Below are 22,257 nucleotides of genomic sequence, written 5' to 3'. Positions count from 1 at the left end.
TTTGACTTTTTAAAAAGACAGCAAAATTTCCTTCCAACTTCCACCTATCTCCATCCTTTTTATTCAAAGTATATAGTAGCCCCTGAACTGCTGCGGCCAAAGCGAGTGGCTGCCCACGATTTTTATCACTGATCTCTCACAATCCGTCTGCTTCTCTCGCTCTGCTCTCAGCCAGCCAACTATAGCAGCCTCTCTTTCTTCTCCCCTCCACTTCACCCACTTGTGCCTTCACAGATTCCACTGAAACTGGACACTGGTAGTTTGGTTTGGCTGAATTGAGTTGATTTGGGAAATAAGGCTATTTGAACAAAAGGTAGGTTTATGTTAGAAGCTCTTGCGTCCATTCCTTGTTCAATGGTTCATTTTTTTCTTACTAGTTTCGTGGTGGTTTTATGGGTTTTTGTAGAAATGCATCAGAGAGGACTGTAATCGGTGTTAAAGGAAACATATCCAAATCAAATCAGGCTTCGAGCAGCAGATATTTTTTGAAGCATTTTTGAGGTACAACATAGTCTTTTGCCCTTTTCTCCAAAGCGTCAACACATGGTCTTGTTATTGTGGGTTTTTGGCTGGGAAGGCATGTGGTCTAAGATTATTAATTTTTAAATTCCTTCTCTTTGGCTTTATTTTCTAGGGAATTTGGTTTAGCAATAAACCTGATCTTGGATTAACTGTCTAGAAATGCATTTTTTGACAGATTCTCTGTTATATGTTGCTTTCTCTTCTAATTTTCTGTTGCAAAGTTAGTGGAGATTGCTTGGAAACATAATAAAACTAATAGCGAAATTTAGTATTCAGTTGTTCATAGTTTTGAATGGCGGCAGTGTAATTTTTCATTAGTTTATATGTTCAAATGACAGCCACACATATCAACTCTATTCAAGAACAATTGTGCAGCCATTCTATTTTTATTGGTTGTCTAATGGCATTTTCAATTGCTGTTAATTATTTTAATGAGATAAGAATGATAATTCCTGGTTCATTTAGGTTGTGTTCATATGTCCTGCATGTTTATAAGAGCTACGTAATGGCTTAGGAAAATGGGTAGCACAATTCTTGATTTTTACAGACTATCGTTGAGCATGTAATATTTCATTTTCTACAGCATCCATGGTCTCTGTCATCCATTTTGTGATTTAATTATTTTGTGATTTAATTTTTTTAGCTTAGGACATGGAATTTCATGCTTGCTATCCATATTCTATCTTGAAGTGAAGATCATGTCCTAAGATTCTCCCTGTTATCTTTACAAACAGAATATCATGGAAGACACAAGCAAGGTTGGCCGAAGTGGGGAAAGAGGCCTCAAACTTCATGAGTTAAATGGGTTAGTAGACCAGACAACTAGTCCATTAAGAAAAGATGTAGTTAACAGGTATTTTTTCCCAGTTAACTGATCTTTCCATTCAAATTGTGCTTATGCTAAGTTTTAACATTGTATGATGAATCATGCAAGTTTCTTTAAATGATATTTGGTTCACGATGTTTTCCTGCCAATTTTTTACCCTTTATTTTCATCCCCCCCCCCCCCCCCTTTTCAAGTGATTTAATTGCAAAGAATAATTGAATGTGTGAGACAATCAAAATCAGAACCCTTGGATGTATATTATATTTAGTTGCAACTAGGCCAGTGGACTGGTAATTGAATGCCATGGTGTTCAAATTTTACTTCATTCAAATTTAAATTGAGCTTGAGTTTATCACATATCTAGAAATTATTCAGAATTGGCTTGTTAATTTTCTGCAAGTTTTAGTTCGTTCATTGGCATGGCTGCTTTGATTAAAAAATATAAAAATCTTATGCAAAGTTTATTTATTAATATCTTCCTTTTATTCTCAATAAAATAAAGTTATTTTCATTTCTTTCGAGAGGAAAAGCATTAGGGCCAGGGATTTACAATGTCTAGGAAAAGATTGGGATCTCTCTCTCTCTATCTCTCTCTCTCTTTTAAATGGGTAAGATTGAAGGTTAATAAGAGAGTGTGCACTAACTAGTCAAGTCCTTCCTTTTTTGTTTAATTAGTCACTACTCACTATGTAATATTTTCTATTTTCATCCAGGTCATCTTTTTCAATGAAGTCTCATGAAAATGATGAAATTGACTTGGAAGGCGGCAAGTTAGAAAAGGACAGAGACAAAATGGCACGTAGTAATAGGGTCTTTAAAATACAAAATCAAGCCTTATTATCTGGCCTTGCATATTGCATTTCCTCCTGCAGTATGATACTAGTGAACAAGCTTGTGCTTTCCAGCTATGATTTTAATGCTGGGATATCTTTGATGCTGTATCAGGTATTCCAAAGTTATAAAATGCTTGGGTTTTGGCAGGATTTTTATGTAATTAAATTTAATGCCATTGAAGTTTAAGCTTCTGGAAGCAGATTCTGATATCTAACAAGCGGATGAAAATTTCTATTATTTGTTGCAGAATCTTATCTCCGTGATTATTGTATCAGTATTGAGTTTTCTGGGCATAATATCAACTGAACCACTTACCTGGCGACTGATTAAGGTCTGGTTGCCTGTGAATGTTATATTTGTTGGAATGCTGATTACAAGCATGTTTAGGTATGATGTTTTTATATGTTTTATGTTCTTTATCAGATTTTGGGGTGCCTTGTATTACATTAGTAAACACTTAAAATTTAATTTTTCCACCCATAGTTTTTTTCCTGTTTTATCATCTTACTCTTATCTGTTTGGTTTTTTCCACAGCTTGAAATATATTAATGTTGCCATGGTCACAGTCCTGAAGAATGTTACTAATGTGATAACTGCTCTCGGTGAAATGTATCTGTTCAGTAAGCATCATGAGAGCAGAGTATGGGCGGCTCTGTTCTTAATGGTATGCTCGTAAATTTATTTTTTATCATCATTGCGACCTCTTTTGGAACAAAAAAATTTATAACATGGTACCTATAATAACTTGAGCAACTTGTTATTCTAGTTTTTGCCATTGGCTTGTTGGTTGCATTTAATCATGTCAGTACCTCATCATTTTCCCTAGTCAAGTAGGCCCTTGATACATTCGGACTTGAGAAAGCTGCTGTAAAGACTATTTAAAAGAAAACAGAAATAGATAAAAATGATAAATTCGACTCCAAAGCAAGGGAGATTGATTGCTGTTATTGAGAGAGAAGAAGGGATATAAAGAAAGATTGATTATCAGGCAGGTCGGATCAATTTGATAGAGTTAAGAATTTAATAGAGTCTAAAGAAGGAAAAAAGGCTCTGCTATATTGATGAAAGGATCAGAACATGGAGAATTTTCCAAACAGAGTTCTTGTAATCTTTACAAATAACCTCTGCTCTTTCCAAGCTTAACAGCAGGGAAACAAATACAAGAAAAACTAGATAATCGAATGGAATCCTCCCTCTCGTCTTATTCTATATATATAGCCTTTCAGACATACCCTCACATGGATCATGCTTTTCCTTGCAACGGTATTTCCATCTGTCCCCCAATTGATTTCTTTGATCTGTGGGAATATACTCTCCAAGTGGTCCCAACTTCTCGATTATTCTATTGTTCTTGCGTAGATTCATTCTTTCCTTCCTCCTGTAGATGTGTATCAGCTTGTCTACCTTTGAGAGAGAGACATCCTATATACCATTTAGTTGCATATTTCTTTTGAATGTGACAGCATCTTTAGTAATAAATCTTACATGAATTGATTTTGTACTATAGCAACTTGGAGAACTAACTCAACACTTAACATTTTATGGTAGGATAAACTATTTATTACATAATGGTGCTTTTACTTTCATATAAGCAAAAAAATATATTCAAGGGATGTGGGCTGGGAAATTGCATAGGTGAATAAACTTGTTAGATTGTGGCCACTGTCATTTGGTCAATTATAGAAAGGATGATACAGGCCCTGGTTTGGGATCTAGTTAAGGGTTTCTGAAATAGAAGCTCTGGTTTGTGAAAAGTAGAAGAAGATGAGTTTCCCCTCTCCCTATCTATTTTTACGAGAGAATCTGAAATCTCTTGAATTAAGTACCCAATAACTATTTAAAAAAATTTTCTTATGATTTCATCGATTAATAGTTACTGTTTAAATATACAAATGAGGAAGATAACCATCCCCCGCAATGGAGGGATTATTATCAGAAAATGGAGGATTGCCCTCCTACAAATGAGTAACTAAAAATAAATAGCAAATGGAGGATTAACCTCTTACGATTAAGGAAATAAAATCAACAAAAAATTAATTTATTCAAATAAAAAATCTTGACAGTGGTAGCAGGAAATTTTCAATGATTGACTTGAACTTCTTGTGACTTCTCTTTCTTCTGATCATGAGTATATCTCTTATAACACCTCAAGTGACCTGTAACATTCTCCCTCCTTCGACATTGCAATTGTTCTCAAGCGCAAAATTTAAAAATTTTTATTGTAGGACAGCAGTTGACTCCCACGAAGCACCTGCAGGTGATGAATGTTGCCAATACACTAACACCTCTAATTTCTCAGCTCAGATTAGATGTTCTAAAATTGGCATAGGTTGAGGAACAACAGCTTCAGGTTCAATGAGGGGAAGGGAAGTCATACTTGAAGTTGGACCTTCCTTATATTCCTTTAAATTGGACACATGAAACACAGAGGTGGGTGTAAACGAGAATCAGCCGACAATTCCAATTTATACGCCATGGACCCAATATGTTGAGTTATGGTAAAAGGACCATAAAATTTGGCTAAAAGTTTTTTATGGCGCCGATTTGCTAAATATAATTGCTGATATGGTTGCAAGCAGAGAAGTATCTTGTCACCCACTTGAAATTCAAGGGAAAGATGCCGCATATCATAAACAGTCTTATTTTTTGTTGTGCCCTCAATAATTATTGGCGAATAGAACCCAATACCTCATCTCTAGTTTAGAGAGCTTGGTCTACTGCATCAATCATTGAACTGCCTAGGGTATATGAAATTAAACAACATGGTGACTTGCCATAAACCACATCAAAAGGGGTGGTTTGTAGAGATGTATGGTAGCTGGTGTTGTAGTAGTATTCTACCCATGACAACCAATCCATCCATTTAGTAGGATGCTCACTAGTGAAACATCAAAGATACATTTTGATAGGCGGTTGTCGAAACCGTAAAAATAAAACCTATTATCAATCAACAAATAAATTTGTAGATAGTGGCAATAGGGTTGAACCACAGGGATTTGACACCAAATATCTTCCTAATAATGACTAAGGCAAGGAAATAGCAAATAAAAGGGGGTTTTGTTTTGAAGATGTACTAAAGCTAATTAACAATAGAAAGCAAATAATTTAAATATGAGTAAATCAATAAGAGAAAAGCTTCTAGTTGAAGTATGGATCTATTTCAGATTGTTTAGAATTGATCATTGATTCTTTAACACTCCTATTTATTTCAATAAATTAGTTTAGGATGTGGAAGACGCTTCTCACAATCCAAATTCCTCCTTAGTTCTAGTTTGATTAGGAAACGTTCGCTAATCAAACACTAGTTAACAAGTTGCCAAGGAACGTCCTTGGGGCTTTTAGCATCGAACAACTGTTAACTGCATTAAGACTTAGAGAAACCTAATTCTAACCTTGCCAACCGCGTGGTCAAGTTTAGATTATGCAACTTGATTAAATGTGTGTTTAAATAATCTAAGCAATTACGAACCTAAATTATTCAAACAATTGTTACTCAAGCAATTAAAAGCAATAGGCCTAACTTGATTCTAAAAGCAAAGCAACAATTATAGAAAGATCAAATTGCATAAATATTGAAGGTAAATAAGAGTTTAATAATAGAGATTTAAATCTCCTAATTCATCACAAATCTGAAATTCACCAACTTCAACTAGAAAAGAATGGATTTTAGCCACTCATGGTGGACTAAATCACAAAAGAAAAGAAGGAGACAAGCTGCTGTATTTTTCTGCAGAATTGCTGAAGATGAGATGCTAATCAGAGGTTTGATTGCTGTCCATTTTATAGGTGGAGAGTCCCAATTCAATTAGGGCTTGGAAATCCCAATTTGATTTGGTCTTTGTAGTCTTGATTCCCCTTTTTCCTTTGAATTTCGTTGTAAGTGGAATTTCTTGGGTGGAAGACTCTCTTGAGACTCTTAGAATTGAGTTGGAACTGGTCTTGAAGAGTTTGAAGTGTGGTAGGAATGCAATGCTTTTGAATCTGAAATTTTCCTCTCTTCCCGCGCTTCTGTCTGCCTCTGCTGTCATTTTGATTTGGGCAGTGATTTGCCCAGATCGTTGCCCCCCCATTCACTGTTTGTGAGTTAATCCCAGTTTTCTGCTTTCTGTCTCTGCGAGTGATTTGGGCGGGTGATTTGGGCAGATCGCTTGCCCAAATCACTTCTGACTGTTGCCTCCAGGTTTCTGCTTCAGTTTGATCTGGGCAGTGATTTGGCCAAGTTACTGACCCAATCACTTTTCTGTCATTTTCTGCACTTTTTCAATTTCTTCCTTTTTTGTAAAAACAAGATAAAAACCATAAATTAAGCTGAAAAATGTGTAAATAAGCAATAATAAATATAATAAAAATGTGGTTAAATTATGCTTGATCACATTTTCATCGTTCGATTTACCACCTCTGATTGTCTATCTTTTTGCGAATGGTGGACTGAACTGAAAGCTAACTTAGTGCCACTCAAATGAAATAATTCAGTCTAAAATGAATTTGTAAATGTTACATCATGATCACTAACCATTGTTTCTGGAAACTCATGTAACTTAAAAATATTATCAAAAAAATATTCTAGTCACACTTACAGCAGTGTATGGGTGCGAAATCGGTAAGAAATGAGCAAATTTAGAAAAACGGTCCATCAGTGCTAGCAAAACATTCTTTTCTTCAGACGTTGACAATCCCTCTATAAAATCCAAAGAGATATTAGACCATATCTGTGTAGGAACAGGTAATGGCTGAAGGAGCCTCGCCGATAAAAGATTCTCGGTCTTGTGACGCTGACAGATATCACAAGAACGAATGAATGAATTCTTTTACATGTGTCTTCATTCCTGCCCAGTAAAAACCTATTGTAATTTTGAATAAAGCCTTTTGGTACCCCTCATGGCCCCTTGATTATAAGGTGTTGAAATGATGGTTTGAATGGATGGAGAATTTTTAGGCAAGTAGATTTTATTTTTGAAGAGTAGCAATCCATTATTGATACTCCAAGAAATTGCAACAGTATTATTTTGTATGAGAGATATTTGGTGCTGAATTTCAGAACATCTAATCCGATTAGGGCAATGAAATGGCCATGAGTGTTACTGAATCTTCCTGTCGTTGGGATAGAGCATTGGCCATACTGTTTAAACGCCCAGTCTTGTACTCTACTGTAAAAGAAAAATCTAATAATTTACTAAACCATTTTTGTTGAGGTGGAGTCAATAGTTTTTGTTCCAGAAGAAATTTAAGGGACATAGTAAGGATACGGTCTAGCTGTTGCTGAATTAATTCTTCCATAACTTTCGGCTCTGATACCAAATTGATACAGGTCCTGGTTTGAGATCTAATTAAGGGTCTTTGGAACAGAGGATCTGGTTTATGAAAAATAGAAGAAGATGAGTTTTCCCTCTTCCTACCTATTTTTATAGAATTAAGAGAGAATCTGAAATCTCTTGAGTGAAGTACTCAACAACTATTTGTGAAAATTTTCTGATAATTTCATTGATTGATAGCTGCTGTTTAAATATATAAAAAAAAAGAGGAAGATAACTATCCCTACAATGGAGGTATTATTAACAGAAAATAGAGGATTGCCCTTTTACAAATGAGTAACTAAAAATAATAACAAATGAAGGATTAACCTCCTGTGATTAAGAAAATAAAATCAGCAAAAAAACTAGTTTATTCAAATAAAAAATCTTGACAGCAGCAGCAGGAAATCTTCAATGATTGACTTGAATTTCTTGCGACTTCTCTTTCTTCTGACCATGAGTATATCTCTTATAACACCTCAAGTGACCAGTAAAAAAGGAAAATTTAATTAATGTAAGTTTGGTTCATGTATTAGATTGTGGCCATTACCATTTTGGTTGTAGTAATAGTGCTTGATTTATTTCAATTTATCATTATTGTGATCAGGACTATTGCTATTATTAAGAACAATTTGCTTGTGATGGATATATTTTATATATTGCTACAAATTTAAAATTGAAGTTGAGAAAAAGTTTTTGCCTTTGCCTTGCACAGATAATTTCGGCAATTTCAGGAGGGATTACTGATCTGTCTTTTCATGCTGTTGGCTATGCATGGCAGATCGTCAATTGTTTTTTAACTGCATCTTATTCTGTAAGTATATGTTTGAAAGGTTTTCGTTGTACCTTTTTGCAATCACCTTATGGGACCTAACACACACACACACACACCTTACTCTTGATGTTTAAAATCTCCAAGTATTGGTAATTTTGGGCACTATGCTTCTTCTTGCAAACCCAGTCAAATAGAAGACATCTGGAATGGGGGACGCAATATTGATTTTTCACAATTAAGAAAAAGGGGCATGCTTATCCTAGATTATCAAAATCATTGACATGGTTGGGTACTTGATTCGCAAATTCAGAAACAACTCCCAAATTCCATTTTTGAATAACCAAACTGAAAAAAAGAACACTTGGAGATTGATTAACTACACTTGAGCATGAAATTGCAGTTTAATGCTACATTGAGGTATTCTGGGATTGCAGTATTACTAAATTTGGTTAAGATTGTAAACTTAAATAACTGACAGGGTAAACATCCACATGGATTAGGTTTAAGATTTGGGGAACTTGGAGACCAAGCATTTCACATCTGCAACTTTGCTGCTCTAAGAATTCGAACCATATTTGAAGATGAGAAAATTCAGTTTCCTTGTTTCTTAGCTTTGATCTACCTCTTAGGATCCAGGTTGTCACGTTGGCTCTTTTGCTAGGTTTTTGCTGAAAAATGCAGAATATCAGATATTTAAGCCTCTTTTTAGCCTTGTTCTAAATTCTGTTCAGACTTTTTTACATGCAGTCCTTAATTTCCCTAGATTGCATCAGCACTAAGCAGGAGCTTGTGATTTGTTGAGAAAAAAAAATGAATGATTGAATCTTTCTCGGGCATTTTTAGGAATGACTTGTTTTGGATATATGGTTCTCAACCTAAGACATTGATATGGCAATAGCTTAGAGATAAGGTTGTCTTTTGAAATGTTATTTGTGTTTTCTTTCCTAAAATAATAAACTGTTTGGTTGACATAATCAACCATCAAGCTCAAAGAATTGGGAGGAGCAGTTGCAAGGTCAAAAGCTGATTGTAGATGCACCTAGTTCTTGTGTTTTTCTTTTGGGGATAGATAGTTTCTTAGAAATTTTATTTATTTAATCCATTTAATATGCTTTTCTTTTGTCCAACTGTCTCAGTTAGCATATATTTCATTTCAATGATAGCTGATGGAATTTTCGTCTCTTTATTTTGTTGCTGCAGCTGACTCTACGCAGGGTCATGGATACAGCAAAGCAAGTCACCAGATCTGGAAACTTGAACGAGTTTTCAATGGTTTTGCTAAATAATACCCTATCAGTGCCTTTGGGAATTATTCTAATTTTTGTTTTCAACGAGGTCGAATATCTCTCCAGAACGTGAGTTTTCTCCTTTTTTTGTTTCCCTTTTTTTCCTTTGGTTAACTACTGATTTGAAGGTATTAGCTATCTCTTTGTTTGATAAAAAAAATGCTAAGTTTTGATGTTCATTGGTGGATTGGAGGTTTGCTTATTTTACTGACAAGATATATGGATTGGATGTTTTGTCCTTCAACTCCTTATGCTATATGATCTGGAATTGATTTTTTTTGAAATTCAAAATGTCCTTGCTGGGACCAGCTAACTACTTTTGCTGAAACCATTCATGCCTCACAAAATTTATTTATTTTTTGTTGCTCTTTTATGTATAATCTCATTGCCTGACGTCAGGCATTCCATCTTTAAATTAGCAATCAATTTCATATCCTTCAATTCTCTTTTCATTATTGTACATTTTATGGTCATAGATGAGCAGTGCATGAAGAGTAGACATGTCCATCAGCTTTACCAGTTTTCTTGAGTTGAACATCGTGTTTCTTTCCCTTTTTTTTTTTTTTGGTTATAAAATGCTTGTCTTATTGAACCTCACAAGGCGTGAAATTAACTTGGCAGACCACTCTTGAGGCTACCTCTCTTCTGGCTGGTAATAACATTAAGTGGTTTTTTGGGTCTGGCAATCAGCTTTACCTCTATGTGGTTCCTCCATCAAACCGGCGCTACCACATACAGGTATGGAAAAAAAAAAATAGTCAGTGGCTAATTATTGAAAGATTTATTCAACAATTTTCTCATCATTTACTTGCATTCGGCAGCCTTGTGGGATCACTGAATAAGATTCCCCTGTCAATTGCTGGAATCCTTCTATTCAAAGTACCTACGAGTTTGGAGAACTCTGCAAGCATCTTTTTTGGTATGTTCATCTAACTTTTTGCTTTGACAGTCACATGATTATCTGCATAAACAAGAGTAGACACTGGTTTGCCTCCCACCATCTGTTTGAATTGCATTTTCTAGCTAAACCAACGTAATTGCACTGTATAGGTTTGCTGGCGGGAGTATTTTTTGCGCGAGCCAAAATGCAGCAGAGATCTTAGTCTCGAATACCGTGACATCTATATAACTGCAGTACACTTGATAAAATTGTCTACTTGGTTGAACTGTCTGTTCACTTGTATACTTCATGGCAATGGCAAATCAGTTGAGCAGTTCACATTGATATGGACAAAACATGGAGATTTTTCTATCCATTCAGCCGAATGCTGATACATGCTGAAAACTCCATGGTTCAGTGAAAAAAGGATTCTGCCAGTTTTATTGTAATGAAAGAAGCTGCCACTTCAATGTTTAGCCAGTACTTTGTATGGGCAGCTCATCTTTTTCTTTTTGTATTAGGTGTTCTAGTCTTTGAGGATTCTCCTTGTACTGTTGGTATTTATGATTGAGGTATGGTCAAGTTTTGTAAAATTTTAACTAATTAATTACTTCTGATCTTGTAGTTTCTTGGTGACTTGAATTTTATAGATAGTTTTCTGTAAATGATATTTCAAATTTAATCTGAAAAATCTGTATTGCAAGACTTACAAGAGGAAGAAAATTAATGACTAAAGACATTTTTTTTTCTTTATCTATTCAATTAAACTAAAGCATTGTAATTTCATTTTTCAATTAAAATAATAAATTACACAGTTTAACCGATTAATGTTTTTGTTAAAAGAATCATGAGTTATCTTAAATTGAAAAGAGATGTATGCATCATAAATTAACGAAAAAGCTTAATATTTCCTTTTTATGCACACTTTATCCTCAACATTTGGGCATATAAACGGGTATGTTACTGCAAAAATTAAACTATTGAAATTCAAATTTAAATTTCATTTATACTAGTAATATTCCAACTCGTTTTTAAATTCAATTAAAAATTAATTTAAACTATTTAAATTCGTCATAAATTCAATTATTATTAAAATAAAATCTGAACTCTTTTATTTTATATATTTTAATTAATAATTTATAGAAATTTTTTTATAAATAATTTTTATTCAAAAAACTCAATATTTTTAAAAATATTTAAATTTAAATTTTTAAATAAAAATATATAAAAAATTATAAATATTGTTGTAAAATATAATTTTTATATTAAATTAATTATTTATATAAATGGATTCCGATAGTGTGTATCTAGGGTGAGCAGTATTCGGTTCAAACTAAAAAAACCGACCGAACCGAGTCGATTTAAAAATTTGGTTCGGTTTTTTATATATTTCGGTTCGGTTCGATTTTTAATTTTAAAAATTTCGGTGATTTCGGTTCGGTTCGGTTTTGATCAGAAAAAACCGAAAAAACTGAACCGAACCGATTAGTAATAATAATATGTTTTTTCAATAATATAGAGAAATTAAATCATATTAAAATTAAAATATTTTAATTAAATTTTAAAATACTAAAAATAAAGTGTAAAAAATAAAAAAATTATTAAAATTCGAAACCGATCAAACCGAACCGAATCGAACCGAATCAGACCGGTTCGGTTCGATTTCTAACCAAAATCGGTTCGGTTCGATTTTTATAAACACTAAAATTTTAGTTTTTAGTTTATTCGGTTCGGTTCGGTTTTGAACCGAACCGACCGACTGCTCACCTCTATGTATATCCATCCATTAAATTAGAAAGGTATTATTTTTTAAATATGAATCCGTCCTAAATTTGATTATAACTATTTAAATTCGTTCTATTAAAATTTAATTGAATCGAATATTTAAAAATATCCAAAAATATCTTATCTGTTGCCATCCTATTAATATTATTTACACCATTAATTTTATTATTCTTTATTTGCTGAAATTTAAATTTATGAACTATATAATGATTTAATTCTTTGGGAATTGTGTATTGAAGGGCATTATATCTATACATTGTTTGAATAAATGTTTTAGATTTTTTTAAAAAAATTTAAATCTCTAATAGAAAGAAAATTAATGAAGAAATCATTTGAGTCAAATTTTTTTATCAACTAGCACTTTTTGTAACTTGGCATGATGAGGGAGGACTGAAAAAAAAGGAAAAAGAAAAATAAAAAAAGACGGGCGAGTGGGTAGGTATAGATTCCAGCAAGCTTGAAGACACGGGGAGCAAAAGCGGACAATTTGTATGGAAGGCTCACAGGCTAATTCCACCACCACTGGTGCCGCCGGTTCTGCCGCAACTGGCAACCCTAATTCTACCAGTAATTCCATATTATCATCAGCACCGGTGTGGCCCACAGTAGATGGCCCACTGGGTCTCTCGGAGGACGAATCGTTGAGCCATGCCCGCAGATTCTACAAGTTCGGATTTGCGTTCTTGCCTTGGCTATGGGCAGTCAATTGCTTCTACTTCTGGCCTGTTCTCCGGCACTCCAGCTCCTTCCCCCGCATTCGTCCCTGTAATTTCTCTCTCCTATTTTTTCCTTTGCTTGTAGATTGAATTGGTTTTTCTTATGCTACATTGAATTGATTTTTCTTATAACCTTTTTCTTTGATTTGGGTTTGGCAATTTTTGGTAGATCATAATATTAAAACAATCAAGGCCAACACAAAGATCTCTATTTGGATCTGTTTATCAACATTTTTCTAACTTACCCTGATTCTGTATAATTTGTTCATGCTTTAGTGATTCAATAATTCATTTCTTGCTCTTCTCTGAAGACACCATCCACAATATGATATCTTGAGATTCATTCTGTATATTCTAGCATCAAGCAAAAGAACTAGCTTTCAAACAATTTTATTGTGTTGGAAATGATAACCTTTAATTTGAACCATGAGATGAACTTTTTTTTTTTTATATAATTTTGCTTTCTGAGAAGGATTATCTTAAGTTCCAACTGAGTGTCTCTTCCTGTAAAAATCACAAATATGCACCGGACATGAATATCCAGTCTCATTAGTTGAAGCACTTTGCTCCTCTGTAGGCATCAATTTGCTTACTGAATGTTATTATCGGTTGCCGTCTTGATCCAAAAAACTGGCCTCATTATGTTGCATATCTTTGTTCACTTATCACTCTCGGCATGTTATGGATGAGTAAGTTATCTGGTTACGTTAATTGTTGCACATAAGAAAGTCTAGAAGAATGGTTCTTAAGTAACAGTTACAATTTTTGCAGATGCCCCTCCCCCCTTCTTATAAAAGAAACCAAGTCCTAGATTATGAGCTTGTTGAAATTGAAATTGGGAACTTTTACTTGCTTATTCACATCATTAAGGACAATAGGTACAATTCGATGAATAGTTTCTGTGAAGCAGCAAGAGCCTGATGATGTAGTTTTATGTGTACTAATGAATACATAGAGTTGGAGCTTTTGCTGCTGAATACCATTTCAGCAGCTCAAAACCTGAATTTTAATTGTCGATTTTATTGTTTTTCTTTAGCTGGAAGCATTCTACAATTCGTAAACCTTTCATTTAGAACAATTCATTTTACAAGAAAAGGATTCAAATGAAGTTTTATAAAATCATATATGATTTCAATTCCATCTAAATTATTTTTTAAGATAAGAAGAATTAAATTCTTTCATTTCAAAGAAGAGAATTGATGGAAAAATAAATTAATTGAATTAAAATTTTACGAAATTCTTGATTCCAAAGGGGAAAGTGATATATAGTTCCAGTCCTGTCTATTTGAAAAAGAAATCAACTGTGTGTTTGTTGGGATTGCATGGTGATAGACTTGAATGTTTCGATTAAAAAAAAAGACTTGAATGTTGAATTTTAAAGAATTTTGTCATTTGGTGTTCTAATTCACCAATCAGTCTGACATAATCTGTTGAAGCCCAATTTGGTTATCTCCGCTATCGTCATTGGTTTAAATAATCATCATTTCTTTCTTGCAGATGTTGTGAGATCAGCGGCTGGATTCTCAATATTCACAGCTCTTCTTTGCTCATGGGCCTTGACATTTGCGATCGGAGGGGAGGGACTCTTTGGCCCTCTTTGGGATAAACTTGTCATGTACAATGTTGCTGACAGATTAGGCTTGACGGGGTGGGTATAGTCATTTTTTCTTTTGCAATTAAGAGGTCATGACAATATTCATTCAAGTCTTTTGATTGTCTGGTTTTGAACATATAGTCTTGTATATTCTGCCACTAGCCTGTTATTTGTAATGGAGAAGGCCTTAGATATTACTCTTGTTTTTGTTATTATGTTATATAACTTCATCATCTCTATCTGCAAATTGGGAGAATTTGTATGCTGAAAGGTGTGATGGAGGCAAGTATGCAGATATTGGTTTAATGATATCAAATTTTATATTGAACTTCAGACAGTTGCCGTGACTATTTATGAACTTTGTGAGTTGCAATTTAGACCTCATTGAATTTTCTGTTTTTGTCGTCTGAATTCAATGCTGGAAAGGGCTTTGGCAGAGTGTCCAATTAGGGAAATTGAAGGACGCTAATGGGTAAGAATTATTTGACGATGATATATGATATTACCTCCCTCCGTCCCATAATAATTGTGTGTTAAAGAATTTTTTTGTCCCAAATTATTTTTCATTTTGAGAATTTTTAGGAAATATTAATTTTTATTTTCTGTATAAATCTTTACTAGTTTTAAAGTCATTTAATATCAGTATGTTAAAAAGCCTATCCAAAAGGTATTTTAGATAAATTATTATAATTTTTTTTTAAATTAAGACTATTAATTAGTTTTATTAGTTTGAGTGAGTATGCCTTAAACGACATCTTGTACATAGATATTATCTTTTGCTTAGATGATCGGAGACTGAATGGCAAGTACGTGACTGAGATAAAAAAAAAAATTTAGTGAAGATGAATGGAAGGATAAAGATGTGGAGGATTGTCAAGACTCAACATGAAGTGAAGGTAAGGATCAAAGGATGTGGATTTTTCATCTAGGAATACAAGGCAGTGAAGCAGGATAATTCATTTTCTCTTGATGATCTAAATCCCACTGTAATTTCAGTGTTTTCAACTGTCTGTAAGCTTTATAGATGCATACTACACATAAATACAACATTGACACTGTGAGCTCTTCTAAACATAATCTCAACTTTTAAGTATACCGCATCGAAAACCTATGTCATGAGTTCAGCAAGCTCAAGCAGTTTATTTTTCTTCAGGGTAAAGGCCACACTTGAATCTACAGAAGTTAGAGCGTCATTGATTCTCATTCACAACCATTCTGATTCAGCGATAAGTGGAGCTGCTTCTCTGTTCTTTTATCAGAGAATAGTATACTCCCCCACGACTCAATGAGATAAGTTCATTATGCGAACCCTCCTCTACAATCTTGCCATTTTTGACAACTGCAATGCTATCAGATTTCTGTATAGTTGATAGCCTGTGAGCAACAACTATGCATGTTCTACGAACCATCATCTTCTCAAGTGCCTCTTGAACTAGGCTTTCTGAGACACTGTCAAGTGCACTGGTAGCCTCATCCAAAAGAAGGATTGAGGGGTTCTTGAGTATGGCACGAGCGAGTGCTATCCTTTGTTTTTGACCTCCTGATAGCTGAACTCCTCTTTCTCCGCAGTATGTGTCATATCCATCTTTCATTCCACTGCAAAAAAAAAAAAAAAAAAAAAAAGCACAAAATAGATTGTCAGACAAAGTGAGTAGCATTTACTTCTATGGAGGTCATTCTTTGAGACCTCAATTGTATCTACAACATAAACAGAGGTAAATGTTTTCTTTTGGGCCTCCCTTCAGTATTGAGTATAATGTATTTCTCTTACCTGATAAATTCATCTGCATTTGCAAGAACTGCAGCCTTCTTTATTTCAGATTCTCCGGCATCCTCTTTACCATAAGTGATGTTTTCCCTGATAGTTCCAGCAAACAGGGTTGGCTCCTGACTGACTAATGCAATATAAGATCTAAGCATCTTCAAATTGTAGTTCATTATCTCCTGTCCATCGATTAAAATCGATCCTTTCAATGGATCATAAAATCTCTCTATAAGGGAAATGATTGTAGATTTTCCAGAACCACTTGGCCCTACTAGTGCCACAGTCTTTCCTGCATCAATTTTAAGGTTCAGGCCCCTGAAGATCATCTGATCAGGTCTTGTTGGATATGCGAAGAACACGTTTTTGAAATCTATGTGACCTTTTATCCTCTTCTTAACGTCTAATCCCCATGAATGATCTGGATCAATCTCGCTTTTCCTGTCTAGGATTGCGAACACTGATCGAACAGCATTGCCACCCTTAGATAAATCATTAGTCATACTTCCAGCTTCTGCAATGACATAGGCTGTGAAAAGCAGTATCAAAAATGCTTGGAAAAGGTGTTCTGGGGATATTGACCCTTCTGTCAAGAGCCTTCCACCATACCAGTAAGCTAATGCAATAGCAGCTGTGTTGAAAAATTGAGCACTAAAGAGGCCAAAACCTGAGAGCCAGGAATGTTTAACACTCTCTTCTTTAGGACCTCTCAAGGTATCTTTGAAGAGCCCCAACATTCTCTTCTGAGAAGAGAATGCAGTTATTGTTCTGTGGTTAATGACAGCCTCACTGGCAAGTTGGCTTCCTTCTTTTTGTGCTTTTTGTGCCTTCCCAGCCATACTTTTCATCAAGATGCTCCTTGAATAGTAGCTCCCAACGACTAATGGTTGCACTGCAATCATCACCAGGGCTAGCCTCCATGAGAGAACAATTGATAGTGCATAAGCAAAGAGAGATCCAAAGAATGCTTGAACCAGCAAGGACATTCTATCTCCAACAAGGGACCGAACCATGTTAGCTTCAGTCGCTAACCTGGCACAAATTGATGCACTGGTGTTCTCTTCATCATCAAACCATCCTATCTCAAAAGTCATCAGCTTCGCAAGCAGTTTCTCCCGTACTCTTTTTGTCAGTTTTTCTCCCATAACTGCAAAGTTGTAGTGTTGGAGGAGGCTGGTAGTGAAGTTGAGAGCTCCAATGCCTAGGAAAACTAGGGACAATGTTCTAGACTTATGCTTCATAGCAGATTTGTCCGTGCGAAAGTAATTTGCTATAAGTGAACCCACACAGTATGCATTTATAGGTTGAACTGCCCCAGAGCCTATTGCAGCCAAGCATCCGACCAAAGCTCTGCCCCATTCAGGCGTGTTCATTTTCAGCAGTCGCCACTGAGAAGTAGCAGGATAATTCTGTCGCTTTAAGCCATCATCGATGCTGTCATCATCAGGATCATATGTGACTGAAAAGGAATAGGGGGTGCCCAAGGATAATGCAGGGCTGAAGGGAGATAGCGCTGGACTGTTTCGAGCGCTTGATCTCACACTGATTGGACTTGGTGCAACATTCATCTTATGGAAGTTTTTCACATTGTTGTAAGGACTAAAATCTCTAGGAGATTCATTTCCTGCTGCCATCTGCTGCAACTGCACCATCCGAGAGTATTCCCCACCTTGTCCATAGCTCATTTGCATTAGCTCTTCATGAGAACCTGATTCCACTACTCGTCCTGCTTGAAGAACCACAATCAATTTTGCTGTTCTGATCGTGGAAAGGCGGTGAGCAATGGTAATTGTTGTCCTTCCTCTTGATGCATGATCAATTGCCTCTTGCACTAATCTTTCAGATTGTGTATCAAGTGCACTAGTTGCCTCATCAAGCAGCAGGATTTTGGGGTTCCTAATTAAAGCCCTTGCTATAGCGATTCGCTGCTTTTGCCCACCAGACATTTGGAATCCGTATTGGCCAACCTGTTAACAAACCGAGCTCATGTTGTTAATCACACAAGTTATAACTCACTGAATTTTGTGCAACTATATAGCAACCTTTTACTTTGTAATGTTAAGTTATGAAATTTCTCTGCATGATCATGCATATCTAAGTTCTTTTGAATCAATTCAAGAATACGAGTCTAGAATTTAAACCTTTGAATTGAGATGAGAGTAAAAAGAAAGGTTACTTGAGTTTCATATCCATCTGGTAACTTAACAATGAAGTCATGAGCATTTGCTGACTTAGCAGCATTTATCACATCATCCATTGAAGCTCCTTCCTTCCCAAATAGTATATTCTCCTTTATAGATGTTGCAAAAAGGACTGGTTCCTGATTAACTAGACCCATTTGGGATCTCAACCATTTCAACTGAAGTCTCCTTATTTTGTACCCATCCAGGAGAACTTCTCCTTCAACAGGGTCATAAAATCTTTGAAGCAATGAAATAACTGTAGACTTTCCAGAACCACTGCCGCCTACAAGACCAACAGTCTTACCAGCCGGAACTGTAAGATTCAAGCCGTTTAAGATTGGTGTATCAGGTCTTGATGGGTAACTAAAATAGATGCCCTTAAATTCAATCTCTCCTCTTACATATGACAAAGCCTTTCCTTTCTTGTCTTCTGAGTCGATACTAGGAGTTCGATCGATCATTTCGAAAATACGAGTAGAAGCAACTGTTGCCTCTGTGATGGAAGTTAGATTTGGTAGTGCACCCAAAATGCTCCTGCAAATACAAAACTGAAACTATGAGTTCTGAAGTTGAAATCATATTCATAAAGCCTACCTCTAAGAGAAGTTGACAAGAGCAGATAACTCACAATCCTCCCATGATCACATTGATTCCAGCTACAAAGATGGAGCCACCCTTTTCTCCTTTGCTAGTTACCAAGTAAGTGCCAACCCAAGCCTGAAAAGCCCAACCTACATAAATGATTCCCATGCTTCCCATCATCAAGCCTTTTGCAAAACCTTGCTTTATTCCTAGTCCCAGTGTCGTCTGAAGTGCACGGCTGAACCTATCTAATGTCTCGCGCTCTGCGACATATGCATACACAGTTCTTATTGAAGAAATTGCTTGTTCCACAATCCCACCAGCAACCCCATAAGATTCAATCATCTTCATTGTAACATCCATCATGAGCTTCCCAAATACAAGTCCCGGAACAATGAACATCATTGATAAAGGCAGTGCAGCCAAAGCAAGCTTCCATGATAACACGAAGGAAAACACGAGGCAGAAGACGAAGGTTGACATATATGTAAGGCAGTCAGGTATCTACAATCAAGAAATGATCCTTTTTTAGCACAGAGAAGAAAGATTGTTTTCTTTAGATTTCTTCTTGCATCTATAATTAACCACTGAATTACTTAGCATTCAATCTATGCATGATTTGGGAGTGCAATGATCAACATAACATAGTAACACATTGAAGTGAATGGATTATCTATTGACTGGAACATAGGATCAGACCTATTCCAGGTTTATCTATCATATTTGTCAAGCTTCATTATTATAGAGATGCAAGAATCAGAACAAGATATCCTAGGATATTTTGTGCACCAGGTTGATTTGGTTTGACTCGTTTTTGTCAGCATAGGCTATTCATCTCCTACAATTAGGCTTTGAAGTAAATTTCGTTGAGGCTAGACCTTTTCGCATATTGCAACTTGAATTGCATTGGCATCGTTGGAGATAGTTGAGACAACTTGATAGGTTGTGGAAGAACCTGCTTCTTGGGTGTCAAAGAAACCAACTTCTTGTCTAAGTACAGACTTCAGATATTCTGTTCTCATTCTAGAAGTCTGTCTCTCAGCAGTTCTTGTCCAACACATCCCCTCTGCAAAAGTAATTTCGCCAAAATAAACCACAGAACTTGAAAATCTTCCTCTTTATCTCCTGATAATAATTCTTGAAATTATTTTGTTAGACTGTGAATGAACTTACTAACAAAAGCAGAAACTCCTACGAAAATCGCAACGTACAGCAGCTTGAGTGAATACTGACAAGAGGAATAAACAGAGATTAAGTTAAGAAAGTTCATGACATTATGTAAAATGAATGTAAGAAAAAACTGGCATGTTTTGAAAGAGCTATAGGCTTACCTTGTCTACTGTATCATTAGACAAAGAGCTATTAGGACTTCCATATTCATTGATGACATGGCTAAGAACATACATTGTAAGAGCGTACTGCAATCCATCTCCAATGCTGCCCAAAGCCCCAAATAACATCAATAACTTGTCGGTTCCATCAGCGTATCTAAACATGCTACCTTTGTCCCCCATTGTCTGAATAGGAGAGTAATGATGTTTATTTAAGGCCTAATCAAACTTCATCAATTCATAACTTGAAATTGCATTGCTTTATATAGAATCACCAAGTACTATTAGCCACAGTTTAATTGATTGCAGGCCTCTATCTCTATCTAATATTTTTCGCTTTGTCCATGTTTCATGCCCTCCAAGGCCAATGCCAAATACATGTAGCTAATGTACTTTACAAAATATGCCGGCACAGATTCCTTTTGCTGCTAAGGAATCTATTGCTCTAACTAGACAGTCCAGTTTCCAGCCTTCCTGTTGTTATTTTGTTTACTTTGTCCATATGCAGGTTAAGTTTCTTGCTTAGAATTACTCTATGCTTATTAATCATAGAAAAAAGACAACCTTGATTTGATGATCCTGAGGCTGTTGTCTCAGTAGACTATTTCTGCACTCTTGCTTTGCTAGGTGAAGGCAGTTTCTCTTTGTTTTATGTTATGAAAGTTTTCTATTAGGCCTCCCATTTTTGTTGTTGTTTTTCTTGGCAGCAGATATCATCAAGGGCCAGAGATGAAAATGAGTTTTTCTCTTAGGTGGGGCCATCAGAATATTTTTGTGACACGTGTAGGTAATGCCCAATCATATTGAACGTGTCAACCAAGAATTTATATTATTTATATAATCTAATCTTTTTTTTTTTCTGCTGTTTTTATTTAATCTTCTTTGATAAAAACTTGTAATTGCTAAAATTATCAGACACCTAAGGTTATCTAAGTCACTGTGTCCGTCAGGTGCACTAGAATTCTCTTTCTTTTTTAAGAGAAATTTATGTGTTAATAGAAAAATTTATTAGTGAATATCTAAAATTTAAAAAATATATTAAAATATTTATGAGATTTTAAAAAATTTATTAATTAATTTTTTATTAATTTTATTTATTAGATATTTTATAATTTAATTCTGTGATTTAAAAAAATTTATTAATTTGATTTTTTAATTTTATAAAAAGTCTATTAATATTGATAAAATTTTAGAACTTTTTGCTGAAAGATTAATTAATAGCATTTTTAAAACCTTATATATTTTTTATTCTCTCTATTCTATAAATTATATTCATATTTTTTATGTAATATTATCCATTTTTTTCACTAATATATAAATTAACTATTATAATTCTATTTAATTTTATTTTATTTTTAAAAAATCTCTTAAAATAAATTTTATTATTTAATAAAATTTAATATTTTTAAAATAAGTATATGATTAAAAACTTAATAAAAATTTATTTTTTTTAATGTGTAAAAAAATAAAATAAACAAAATTTATAAAATAATTTTTTTAAAAAAAATTAAGGCAATTAATTAATAAATTTTTTAATAATATAAAGACTAAATAATATTTTTTTCTAATTAATGCAAGTTGTGGCTTCAATCACAAAAGTAAAAGAATCGTTAGTGATATTCTTTCCAGAACCACAACTTTGAAATAATAAAAAAGAGCAGGAAAAAAAATTCCAATGAAACAAACAGTGCAACTACGAAGCAATTTCTATTGGCTTGTCTGTGAAGGAATCTTATCGGAGATGAAGCTTTGGAAAATCTGTTCGATGATGGACAGCCAAACTCTTTGTTTTGTCTTGCTTAGTTTCTTATCTCTCATTTGAAAAACGTTTCCCAATCGAAGACAAAAGATGAGATAAAACTCAGGAAAAACACAGCTACTCTTAAATCT

At 34.6% G+C, this 22,257-nt stretch overlaps 3 protein-coding genes across 4 annotated transcripts; 2 read left to right on the top strand and 1 right to left on the bottom strand.

The window, feature by feature from the left end:
• On the top strand, positions 1-11,048 carry LOC110611465 (GDP-mannose transporter GONST1). Of its 2 annotated transcripts, none has more exons than XM_043954895.1 (11): positions 1-313; positions 407-501; positions 1,257-1,327; positions 2,062-2,293; positions 2,430-2,569; positions 2,717-2,846; positions 8,189-8,287; positions 9,449-9,603; positions 10,156-10,272; positions 10,356-10,453; positions 10,585-11,048. In XM_043954895.1, the coding sequence occupies exons 3-11, from the start codon at positions 1,263-1,265 to the stop codon at positions 10,635-10,637; spliced, it is 1,089 nt and encodes a 362-aa protein (XP_043810830.1). In that variant the 5' UTR covers positions 1-313; positions 407-501; positions 1,257-1,262; the 3' UTR covers positions 10,638-11,048. The 2 variants fall into 2 exon arrangements, with proteins under 2 accessions (XP_043810830.1, XP_043810829.1); XM_043954894.1 differs by having other exon boundaries at positions 4-313; positions 1,257-1,375.
• A 1,516-nt stretch (positions 11,049-12,564) lies between these two features.
• Positions 12,565-14,842, top strand: LOC110611466 (probable gamma-secretase subunit PEN-2). The gene is made up of 2 exons (XM_021751834.2): positions 12,565-12,964; positions 14,413-14,842. Exons 1-2 carry the CDS (start codon positions 12,691-12,693, stop codon positions 14,571-14,573), a joined length of 435 nt encoding a protein of 144 aa, XP_021607526.1. The 5' UTR covers positions 12,565-12,690; the 3' UTR covers positions 14,574-14,842.
• Positions 14,843-15,207: 365 nt separating this feature from the next.
• Positions 15,208-20,696, bottom strand: LOC110611467 (ABC transporter B family member 15). Its single transcript, XM_021751836.2, has 7 exons — positions 20,368-20,696; positions 20,210-20,264; positions 19,915-20,102; positions 19,083-19,540; positions 18,448-18,988; positions 16,281-18,238; positions 15,208-16,105 (listed from the first exon to the last, which is right to left on the bottom strand). Exons 1-7 carry the CDS (start codon positions 20,548-20,550, stop codon positions 15,730-15,732), a joined length of 3,759 nt encoding a protein of 1,252 aa, XP_021607528.2. The 5' UTR covers positions 20,551-20,696; the 3' UTR covers positions 15,208-15,729.
• Positions 20,697-22,257: the final 1,561 nt, after the last annotated feature.

Source organism: Manihot esculenta, chromosome 3 (assembly GCF_001659605.2).
Source record: "Manihot esculenta cultivar AM560-2 chromosome 3, M.esculenta_v8, whole genome shotgun sequence".
Classification (NCBI taxonomy): domain Eukaryota; kingdom Viridiplantae; phylum Streptophyta; class Magnoliopsida; order Malpighiales; family Euphorbiaceae; genus Manihot; species Manihot esculenta.
The sequence above is the reverse complement of the archived record's forward strand: the minus strand, read 5'-3'. Positions and strand labels throughout refer to the sequence as shown.

Excerpts from the sequence above, each read along its gene's own strand:
- LOC110611465 (XM_043954894.1), top strand. The coding sequence starts at position 1,263 with ATGGAAGACACAAGCAAGGTTGGCCGAAGTGGGGAAAGAGGCCTCAAA. Across the intron at positions 1,376-2,061 it reads AGAAAAGATGTAGTTAACAG|GTCATCTTTTTCAATGAAGT; the intron begins GTATTTTTTCCC and ends ATTTTCATCCAG. Across the intron at positions 2,570-2,716 it reads CTGATTACAAGCATGTTTAG|CTTGAAATATATTAATGTTG; the intron begins GTATGATGTTTT and ends TTTTTTCCACAG.
- LOC110611466 (XM_021751834.2), top strand. The coding sequence starts at position 12,691 with ATGGAAGGCTCACAGGCTAATTCCACCACCACTGGTGCCGCCGGTTCT. Across the intron at positions 12,965-14,412 it reads CTTCCCCCGCATTCGTCCCT|ATGTTGTGAGATCAGCGGCT; the intron begins GTAATTTCTCTC and ends TCTTTCTTGCAG.
- LOC110611467 (XM_021751836.2), bottom strand. The coding sequence starts at position 20,550 with ATGGGGGACAAAGGTAGCATGTTTAGATACGCTGATGGAACCGACAAG. Across the intron at positions 20,103-20,209 it reads AGGAGTTTCTGCTTTTGTTA|AGGGGATGTGTTGGACAAGA; the intron begins GTAAGTTCATTC and ends TTACTTTTGCAG. Across the intron at positions 16,106-16,280 it reads AATGCAGATGAATTTATCAG|TGGAATGAAAGATGGATATG; the intron begins GTAAGAGAAATA and ends TTTTTTTTGCAG.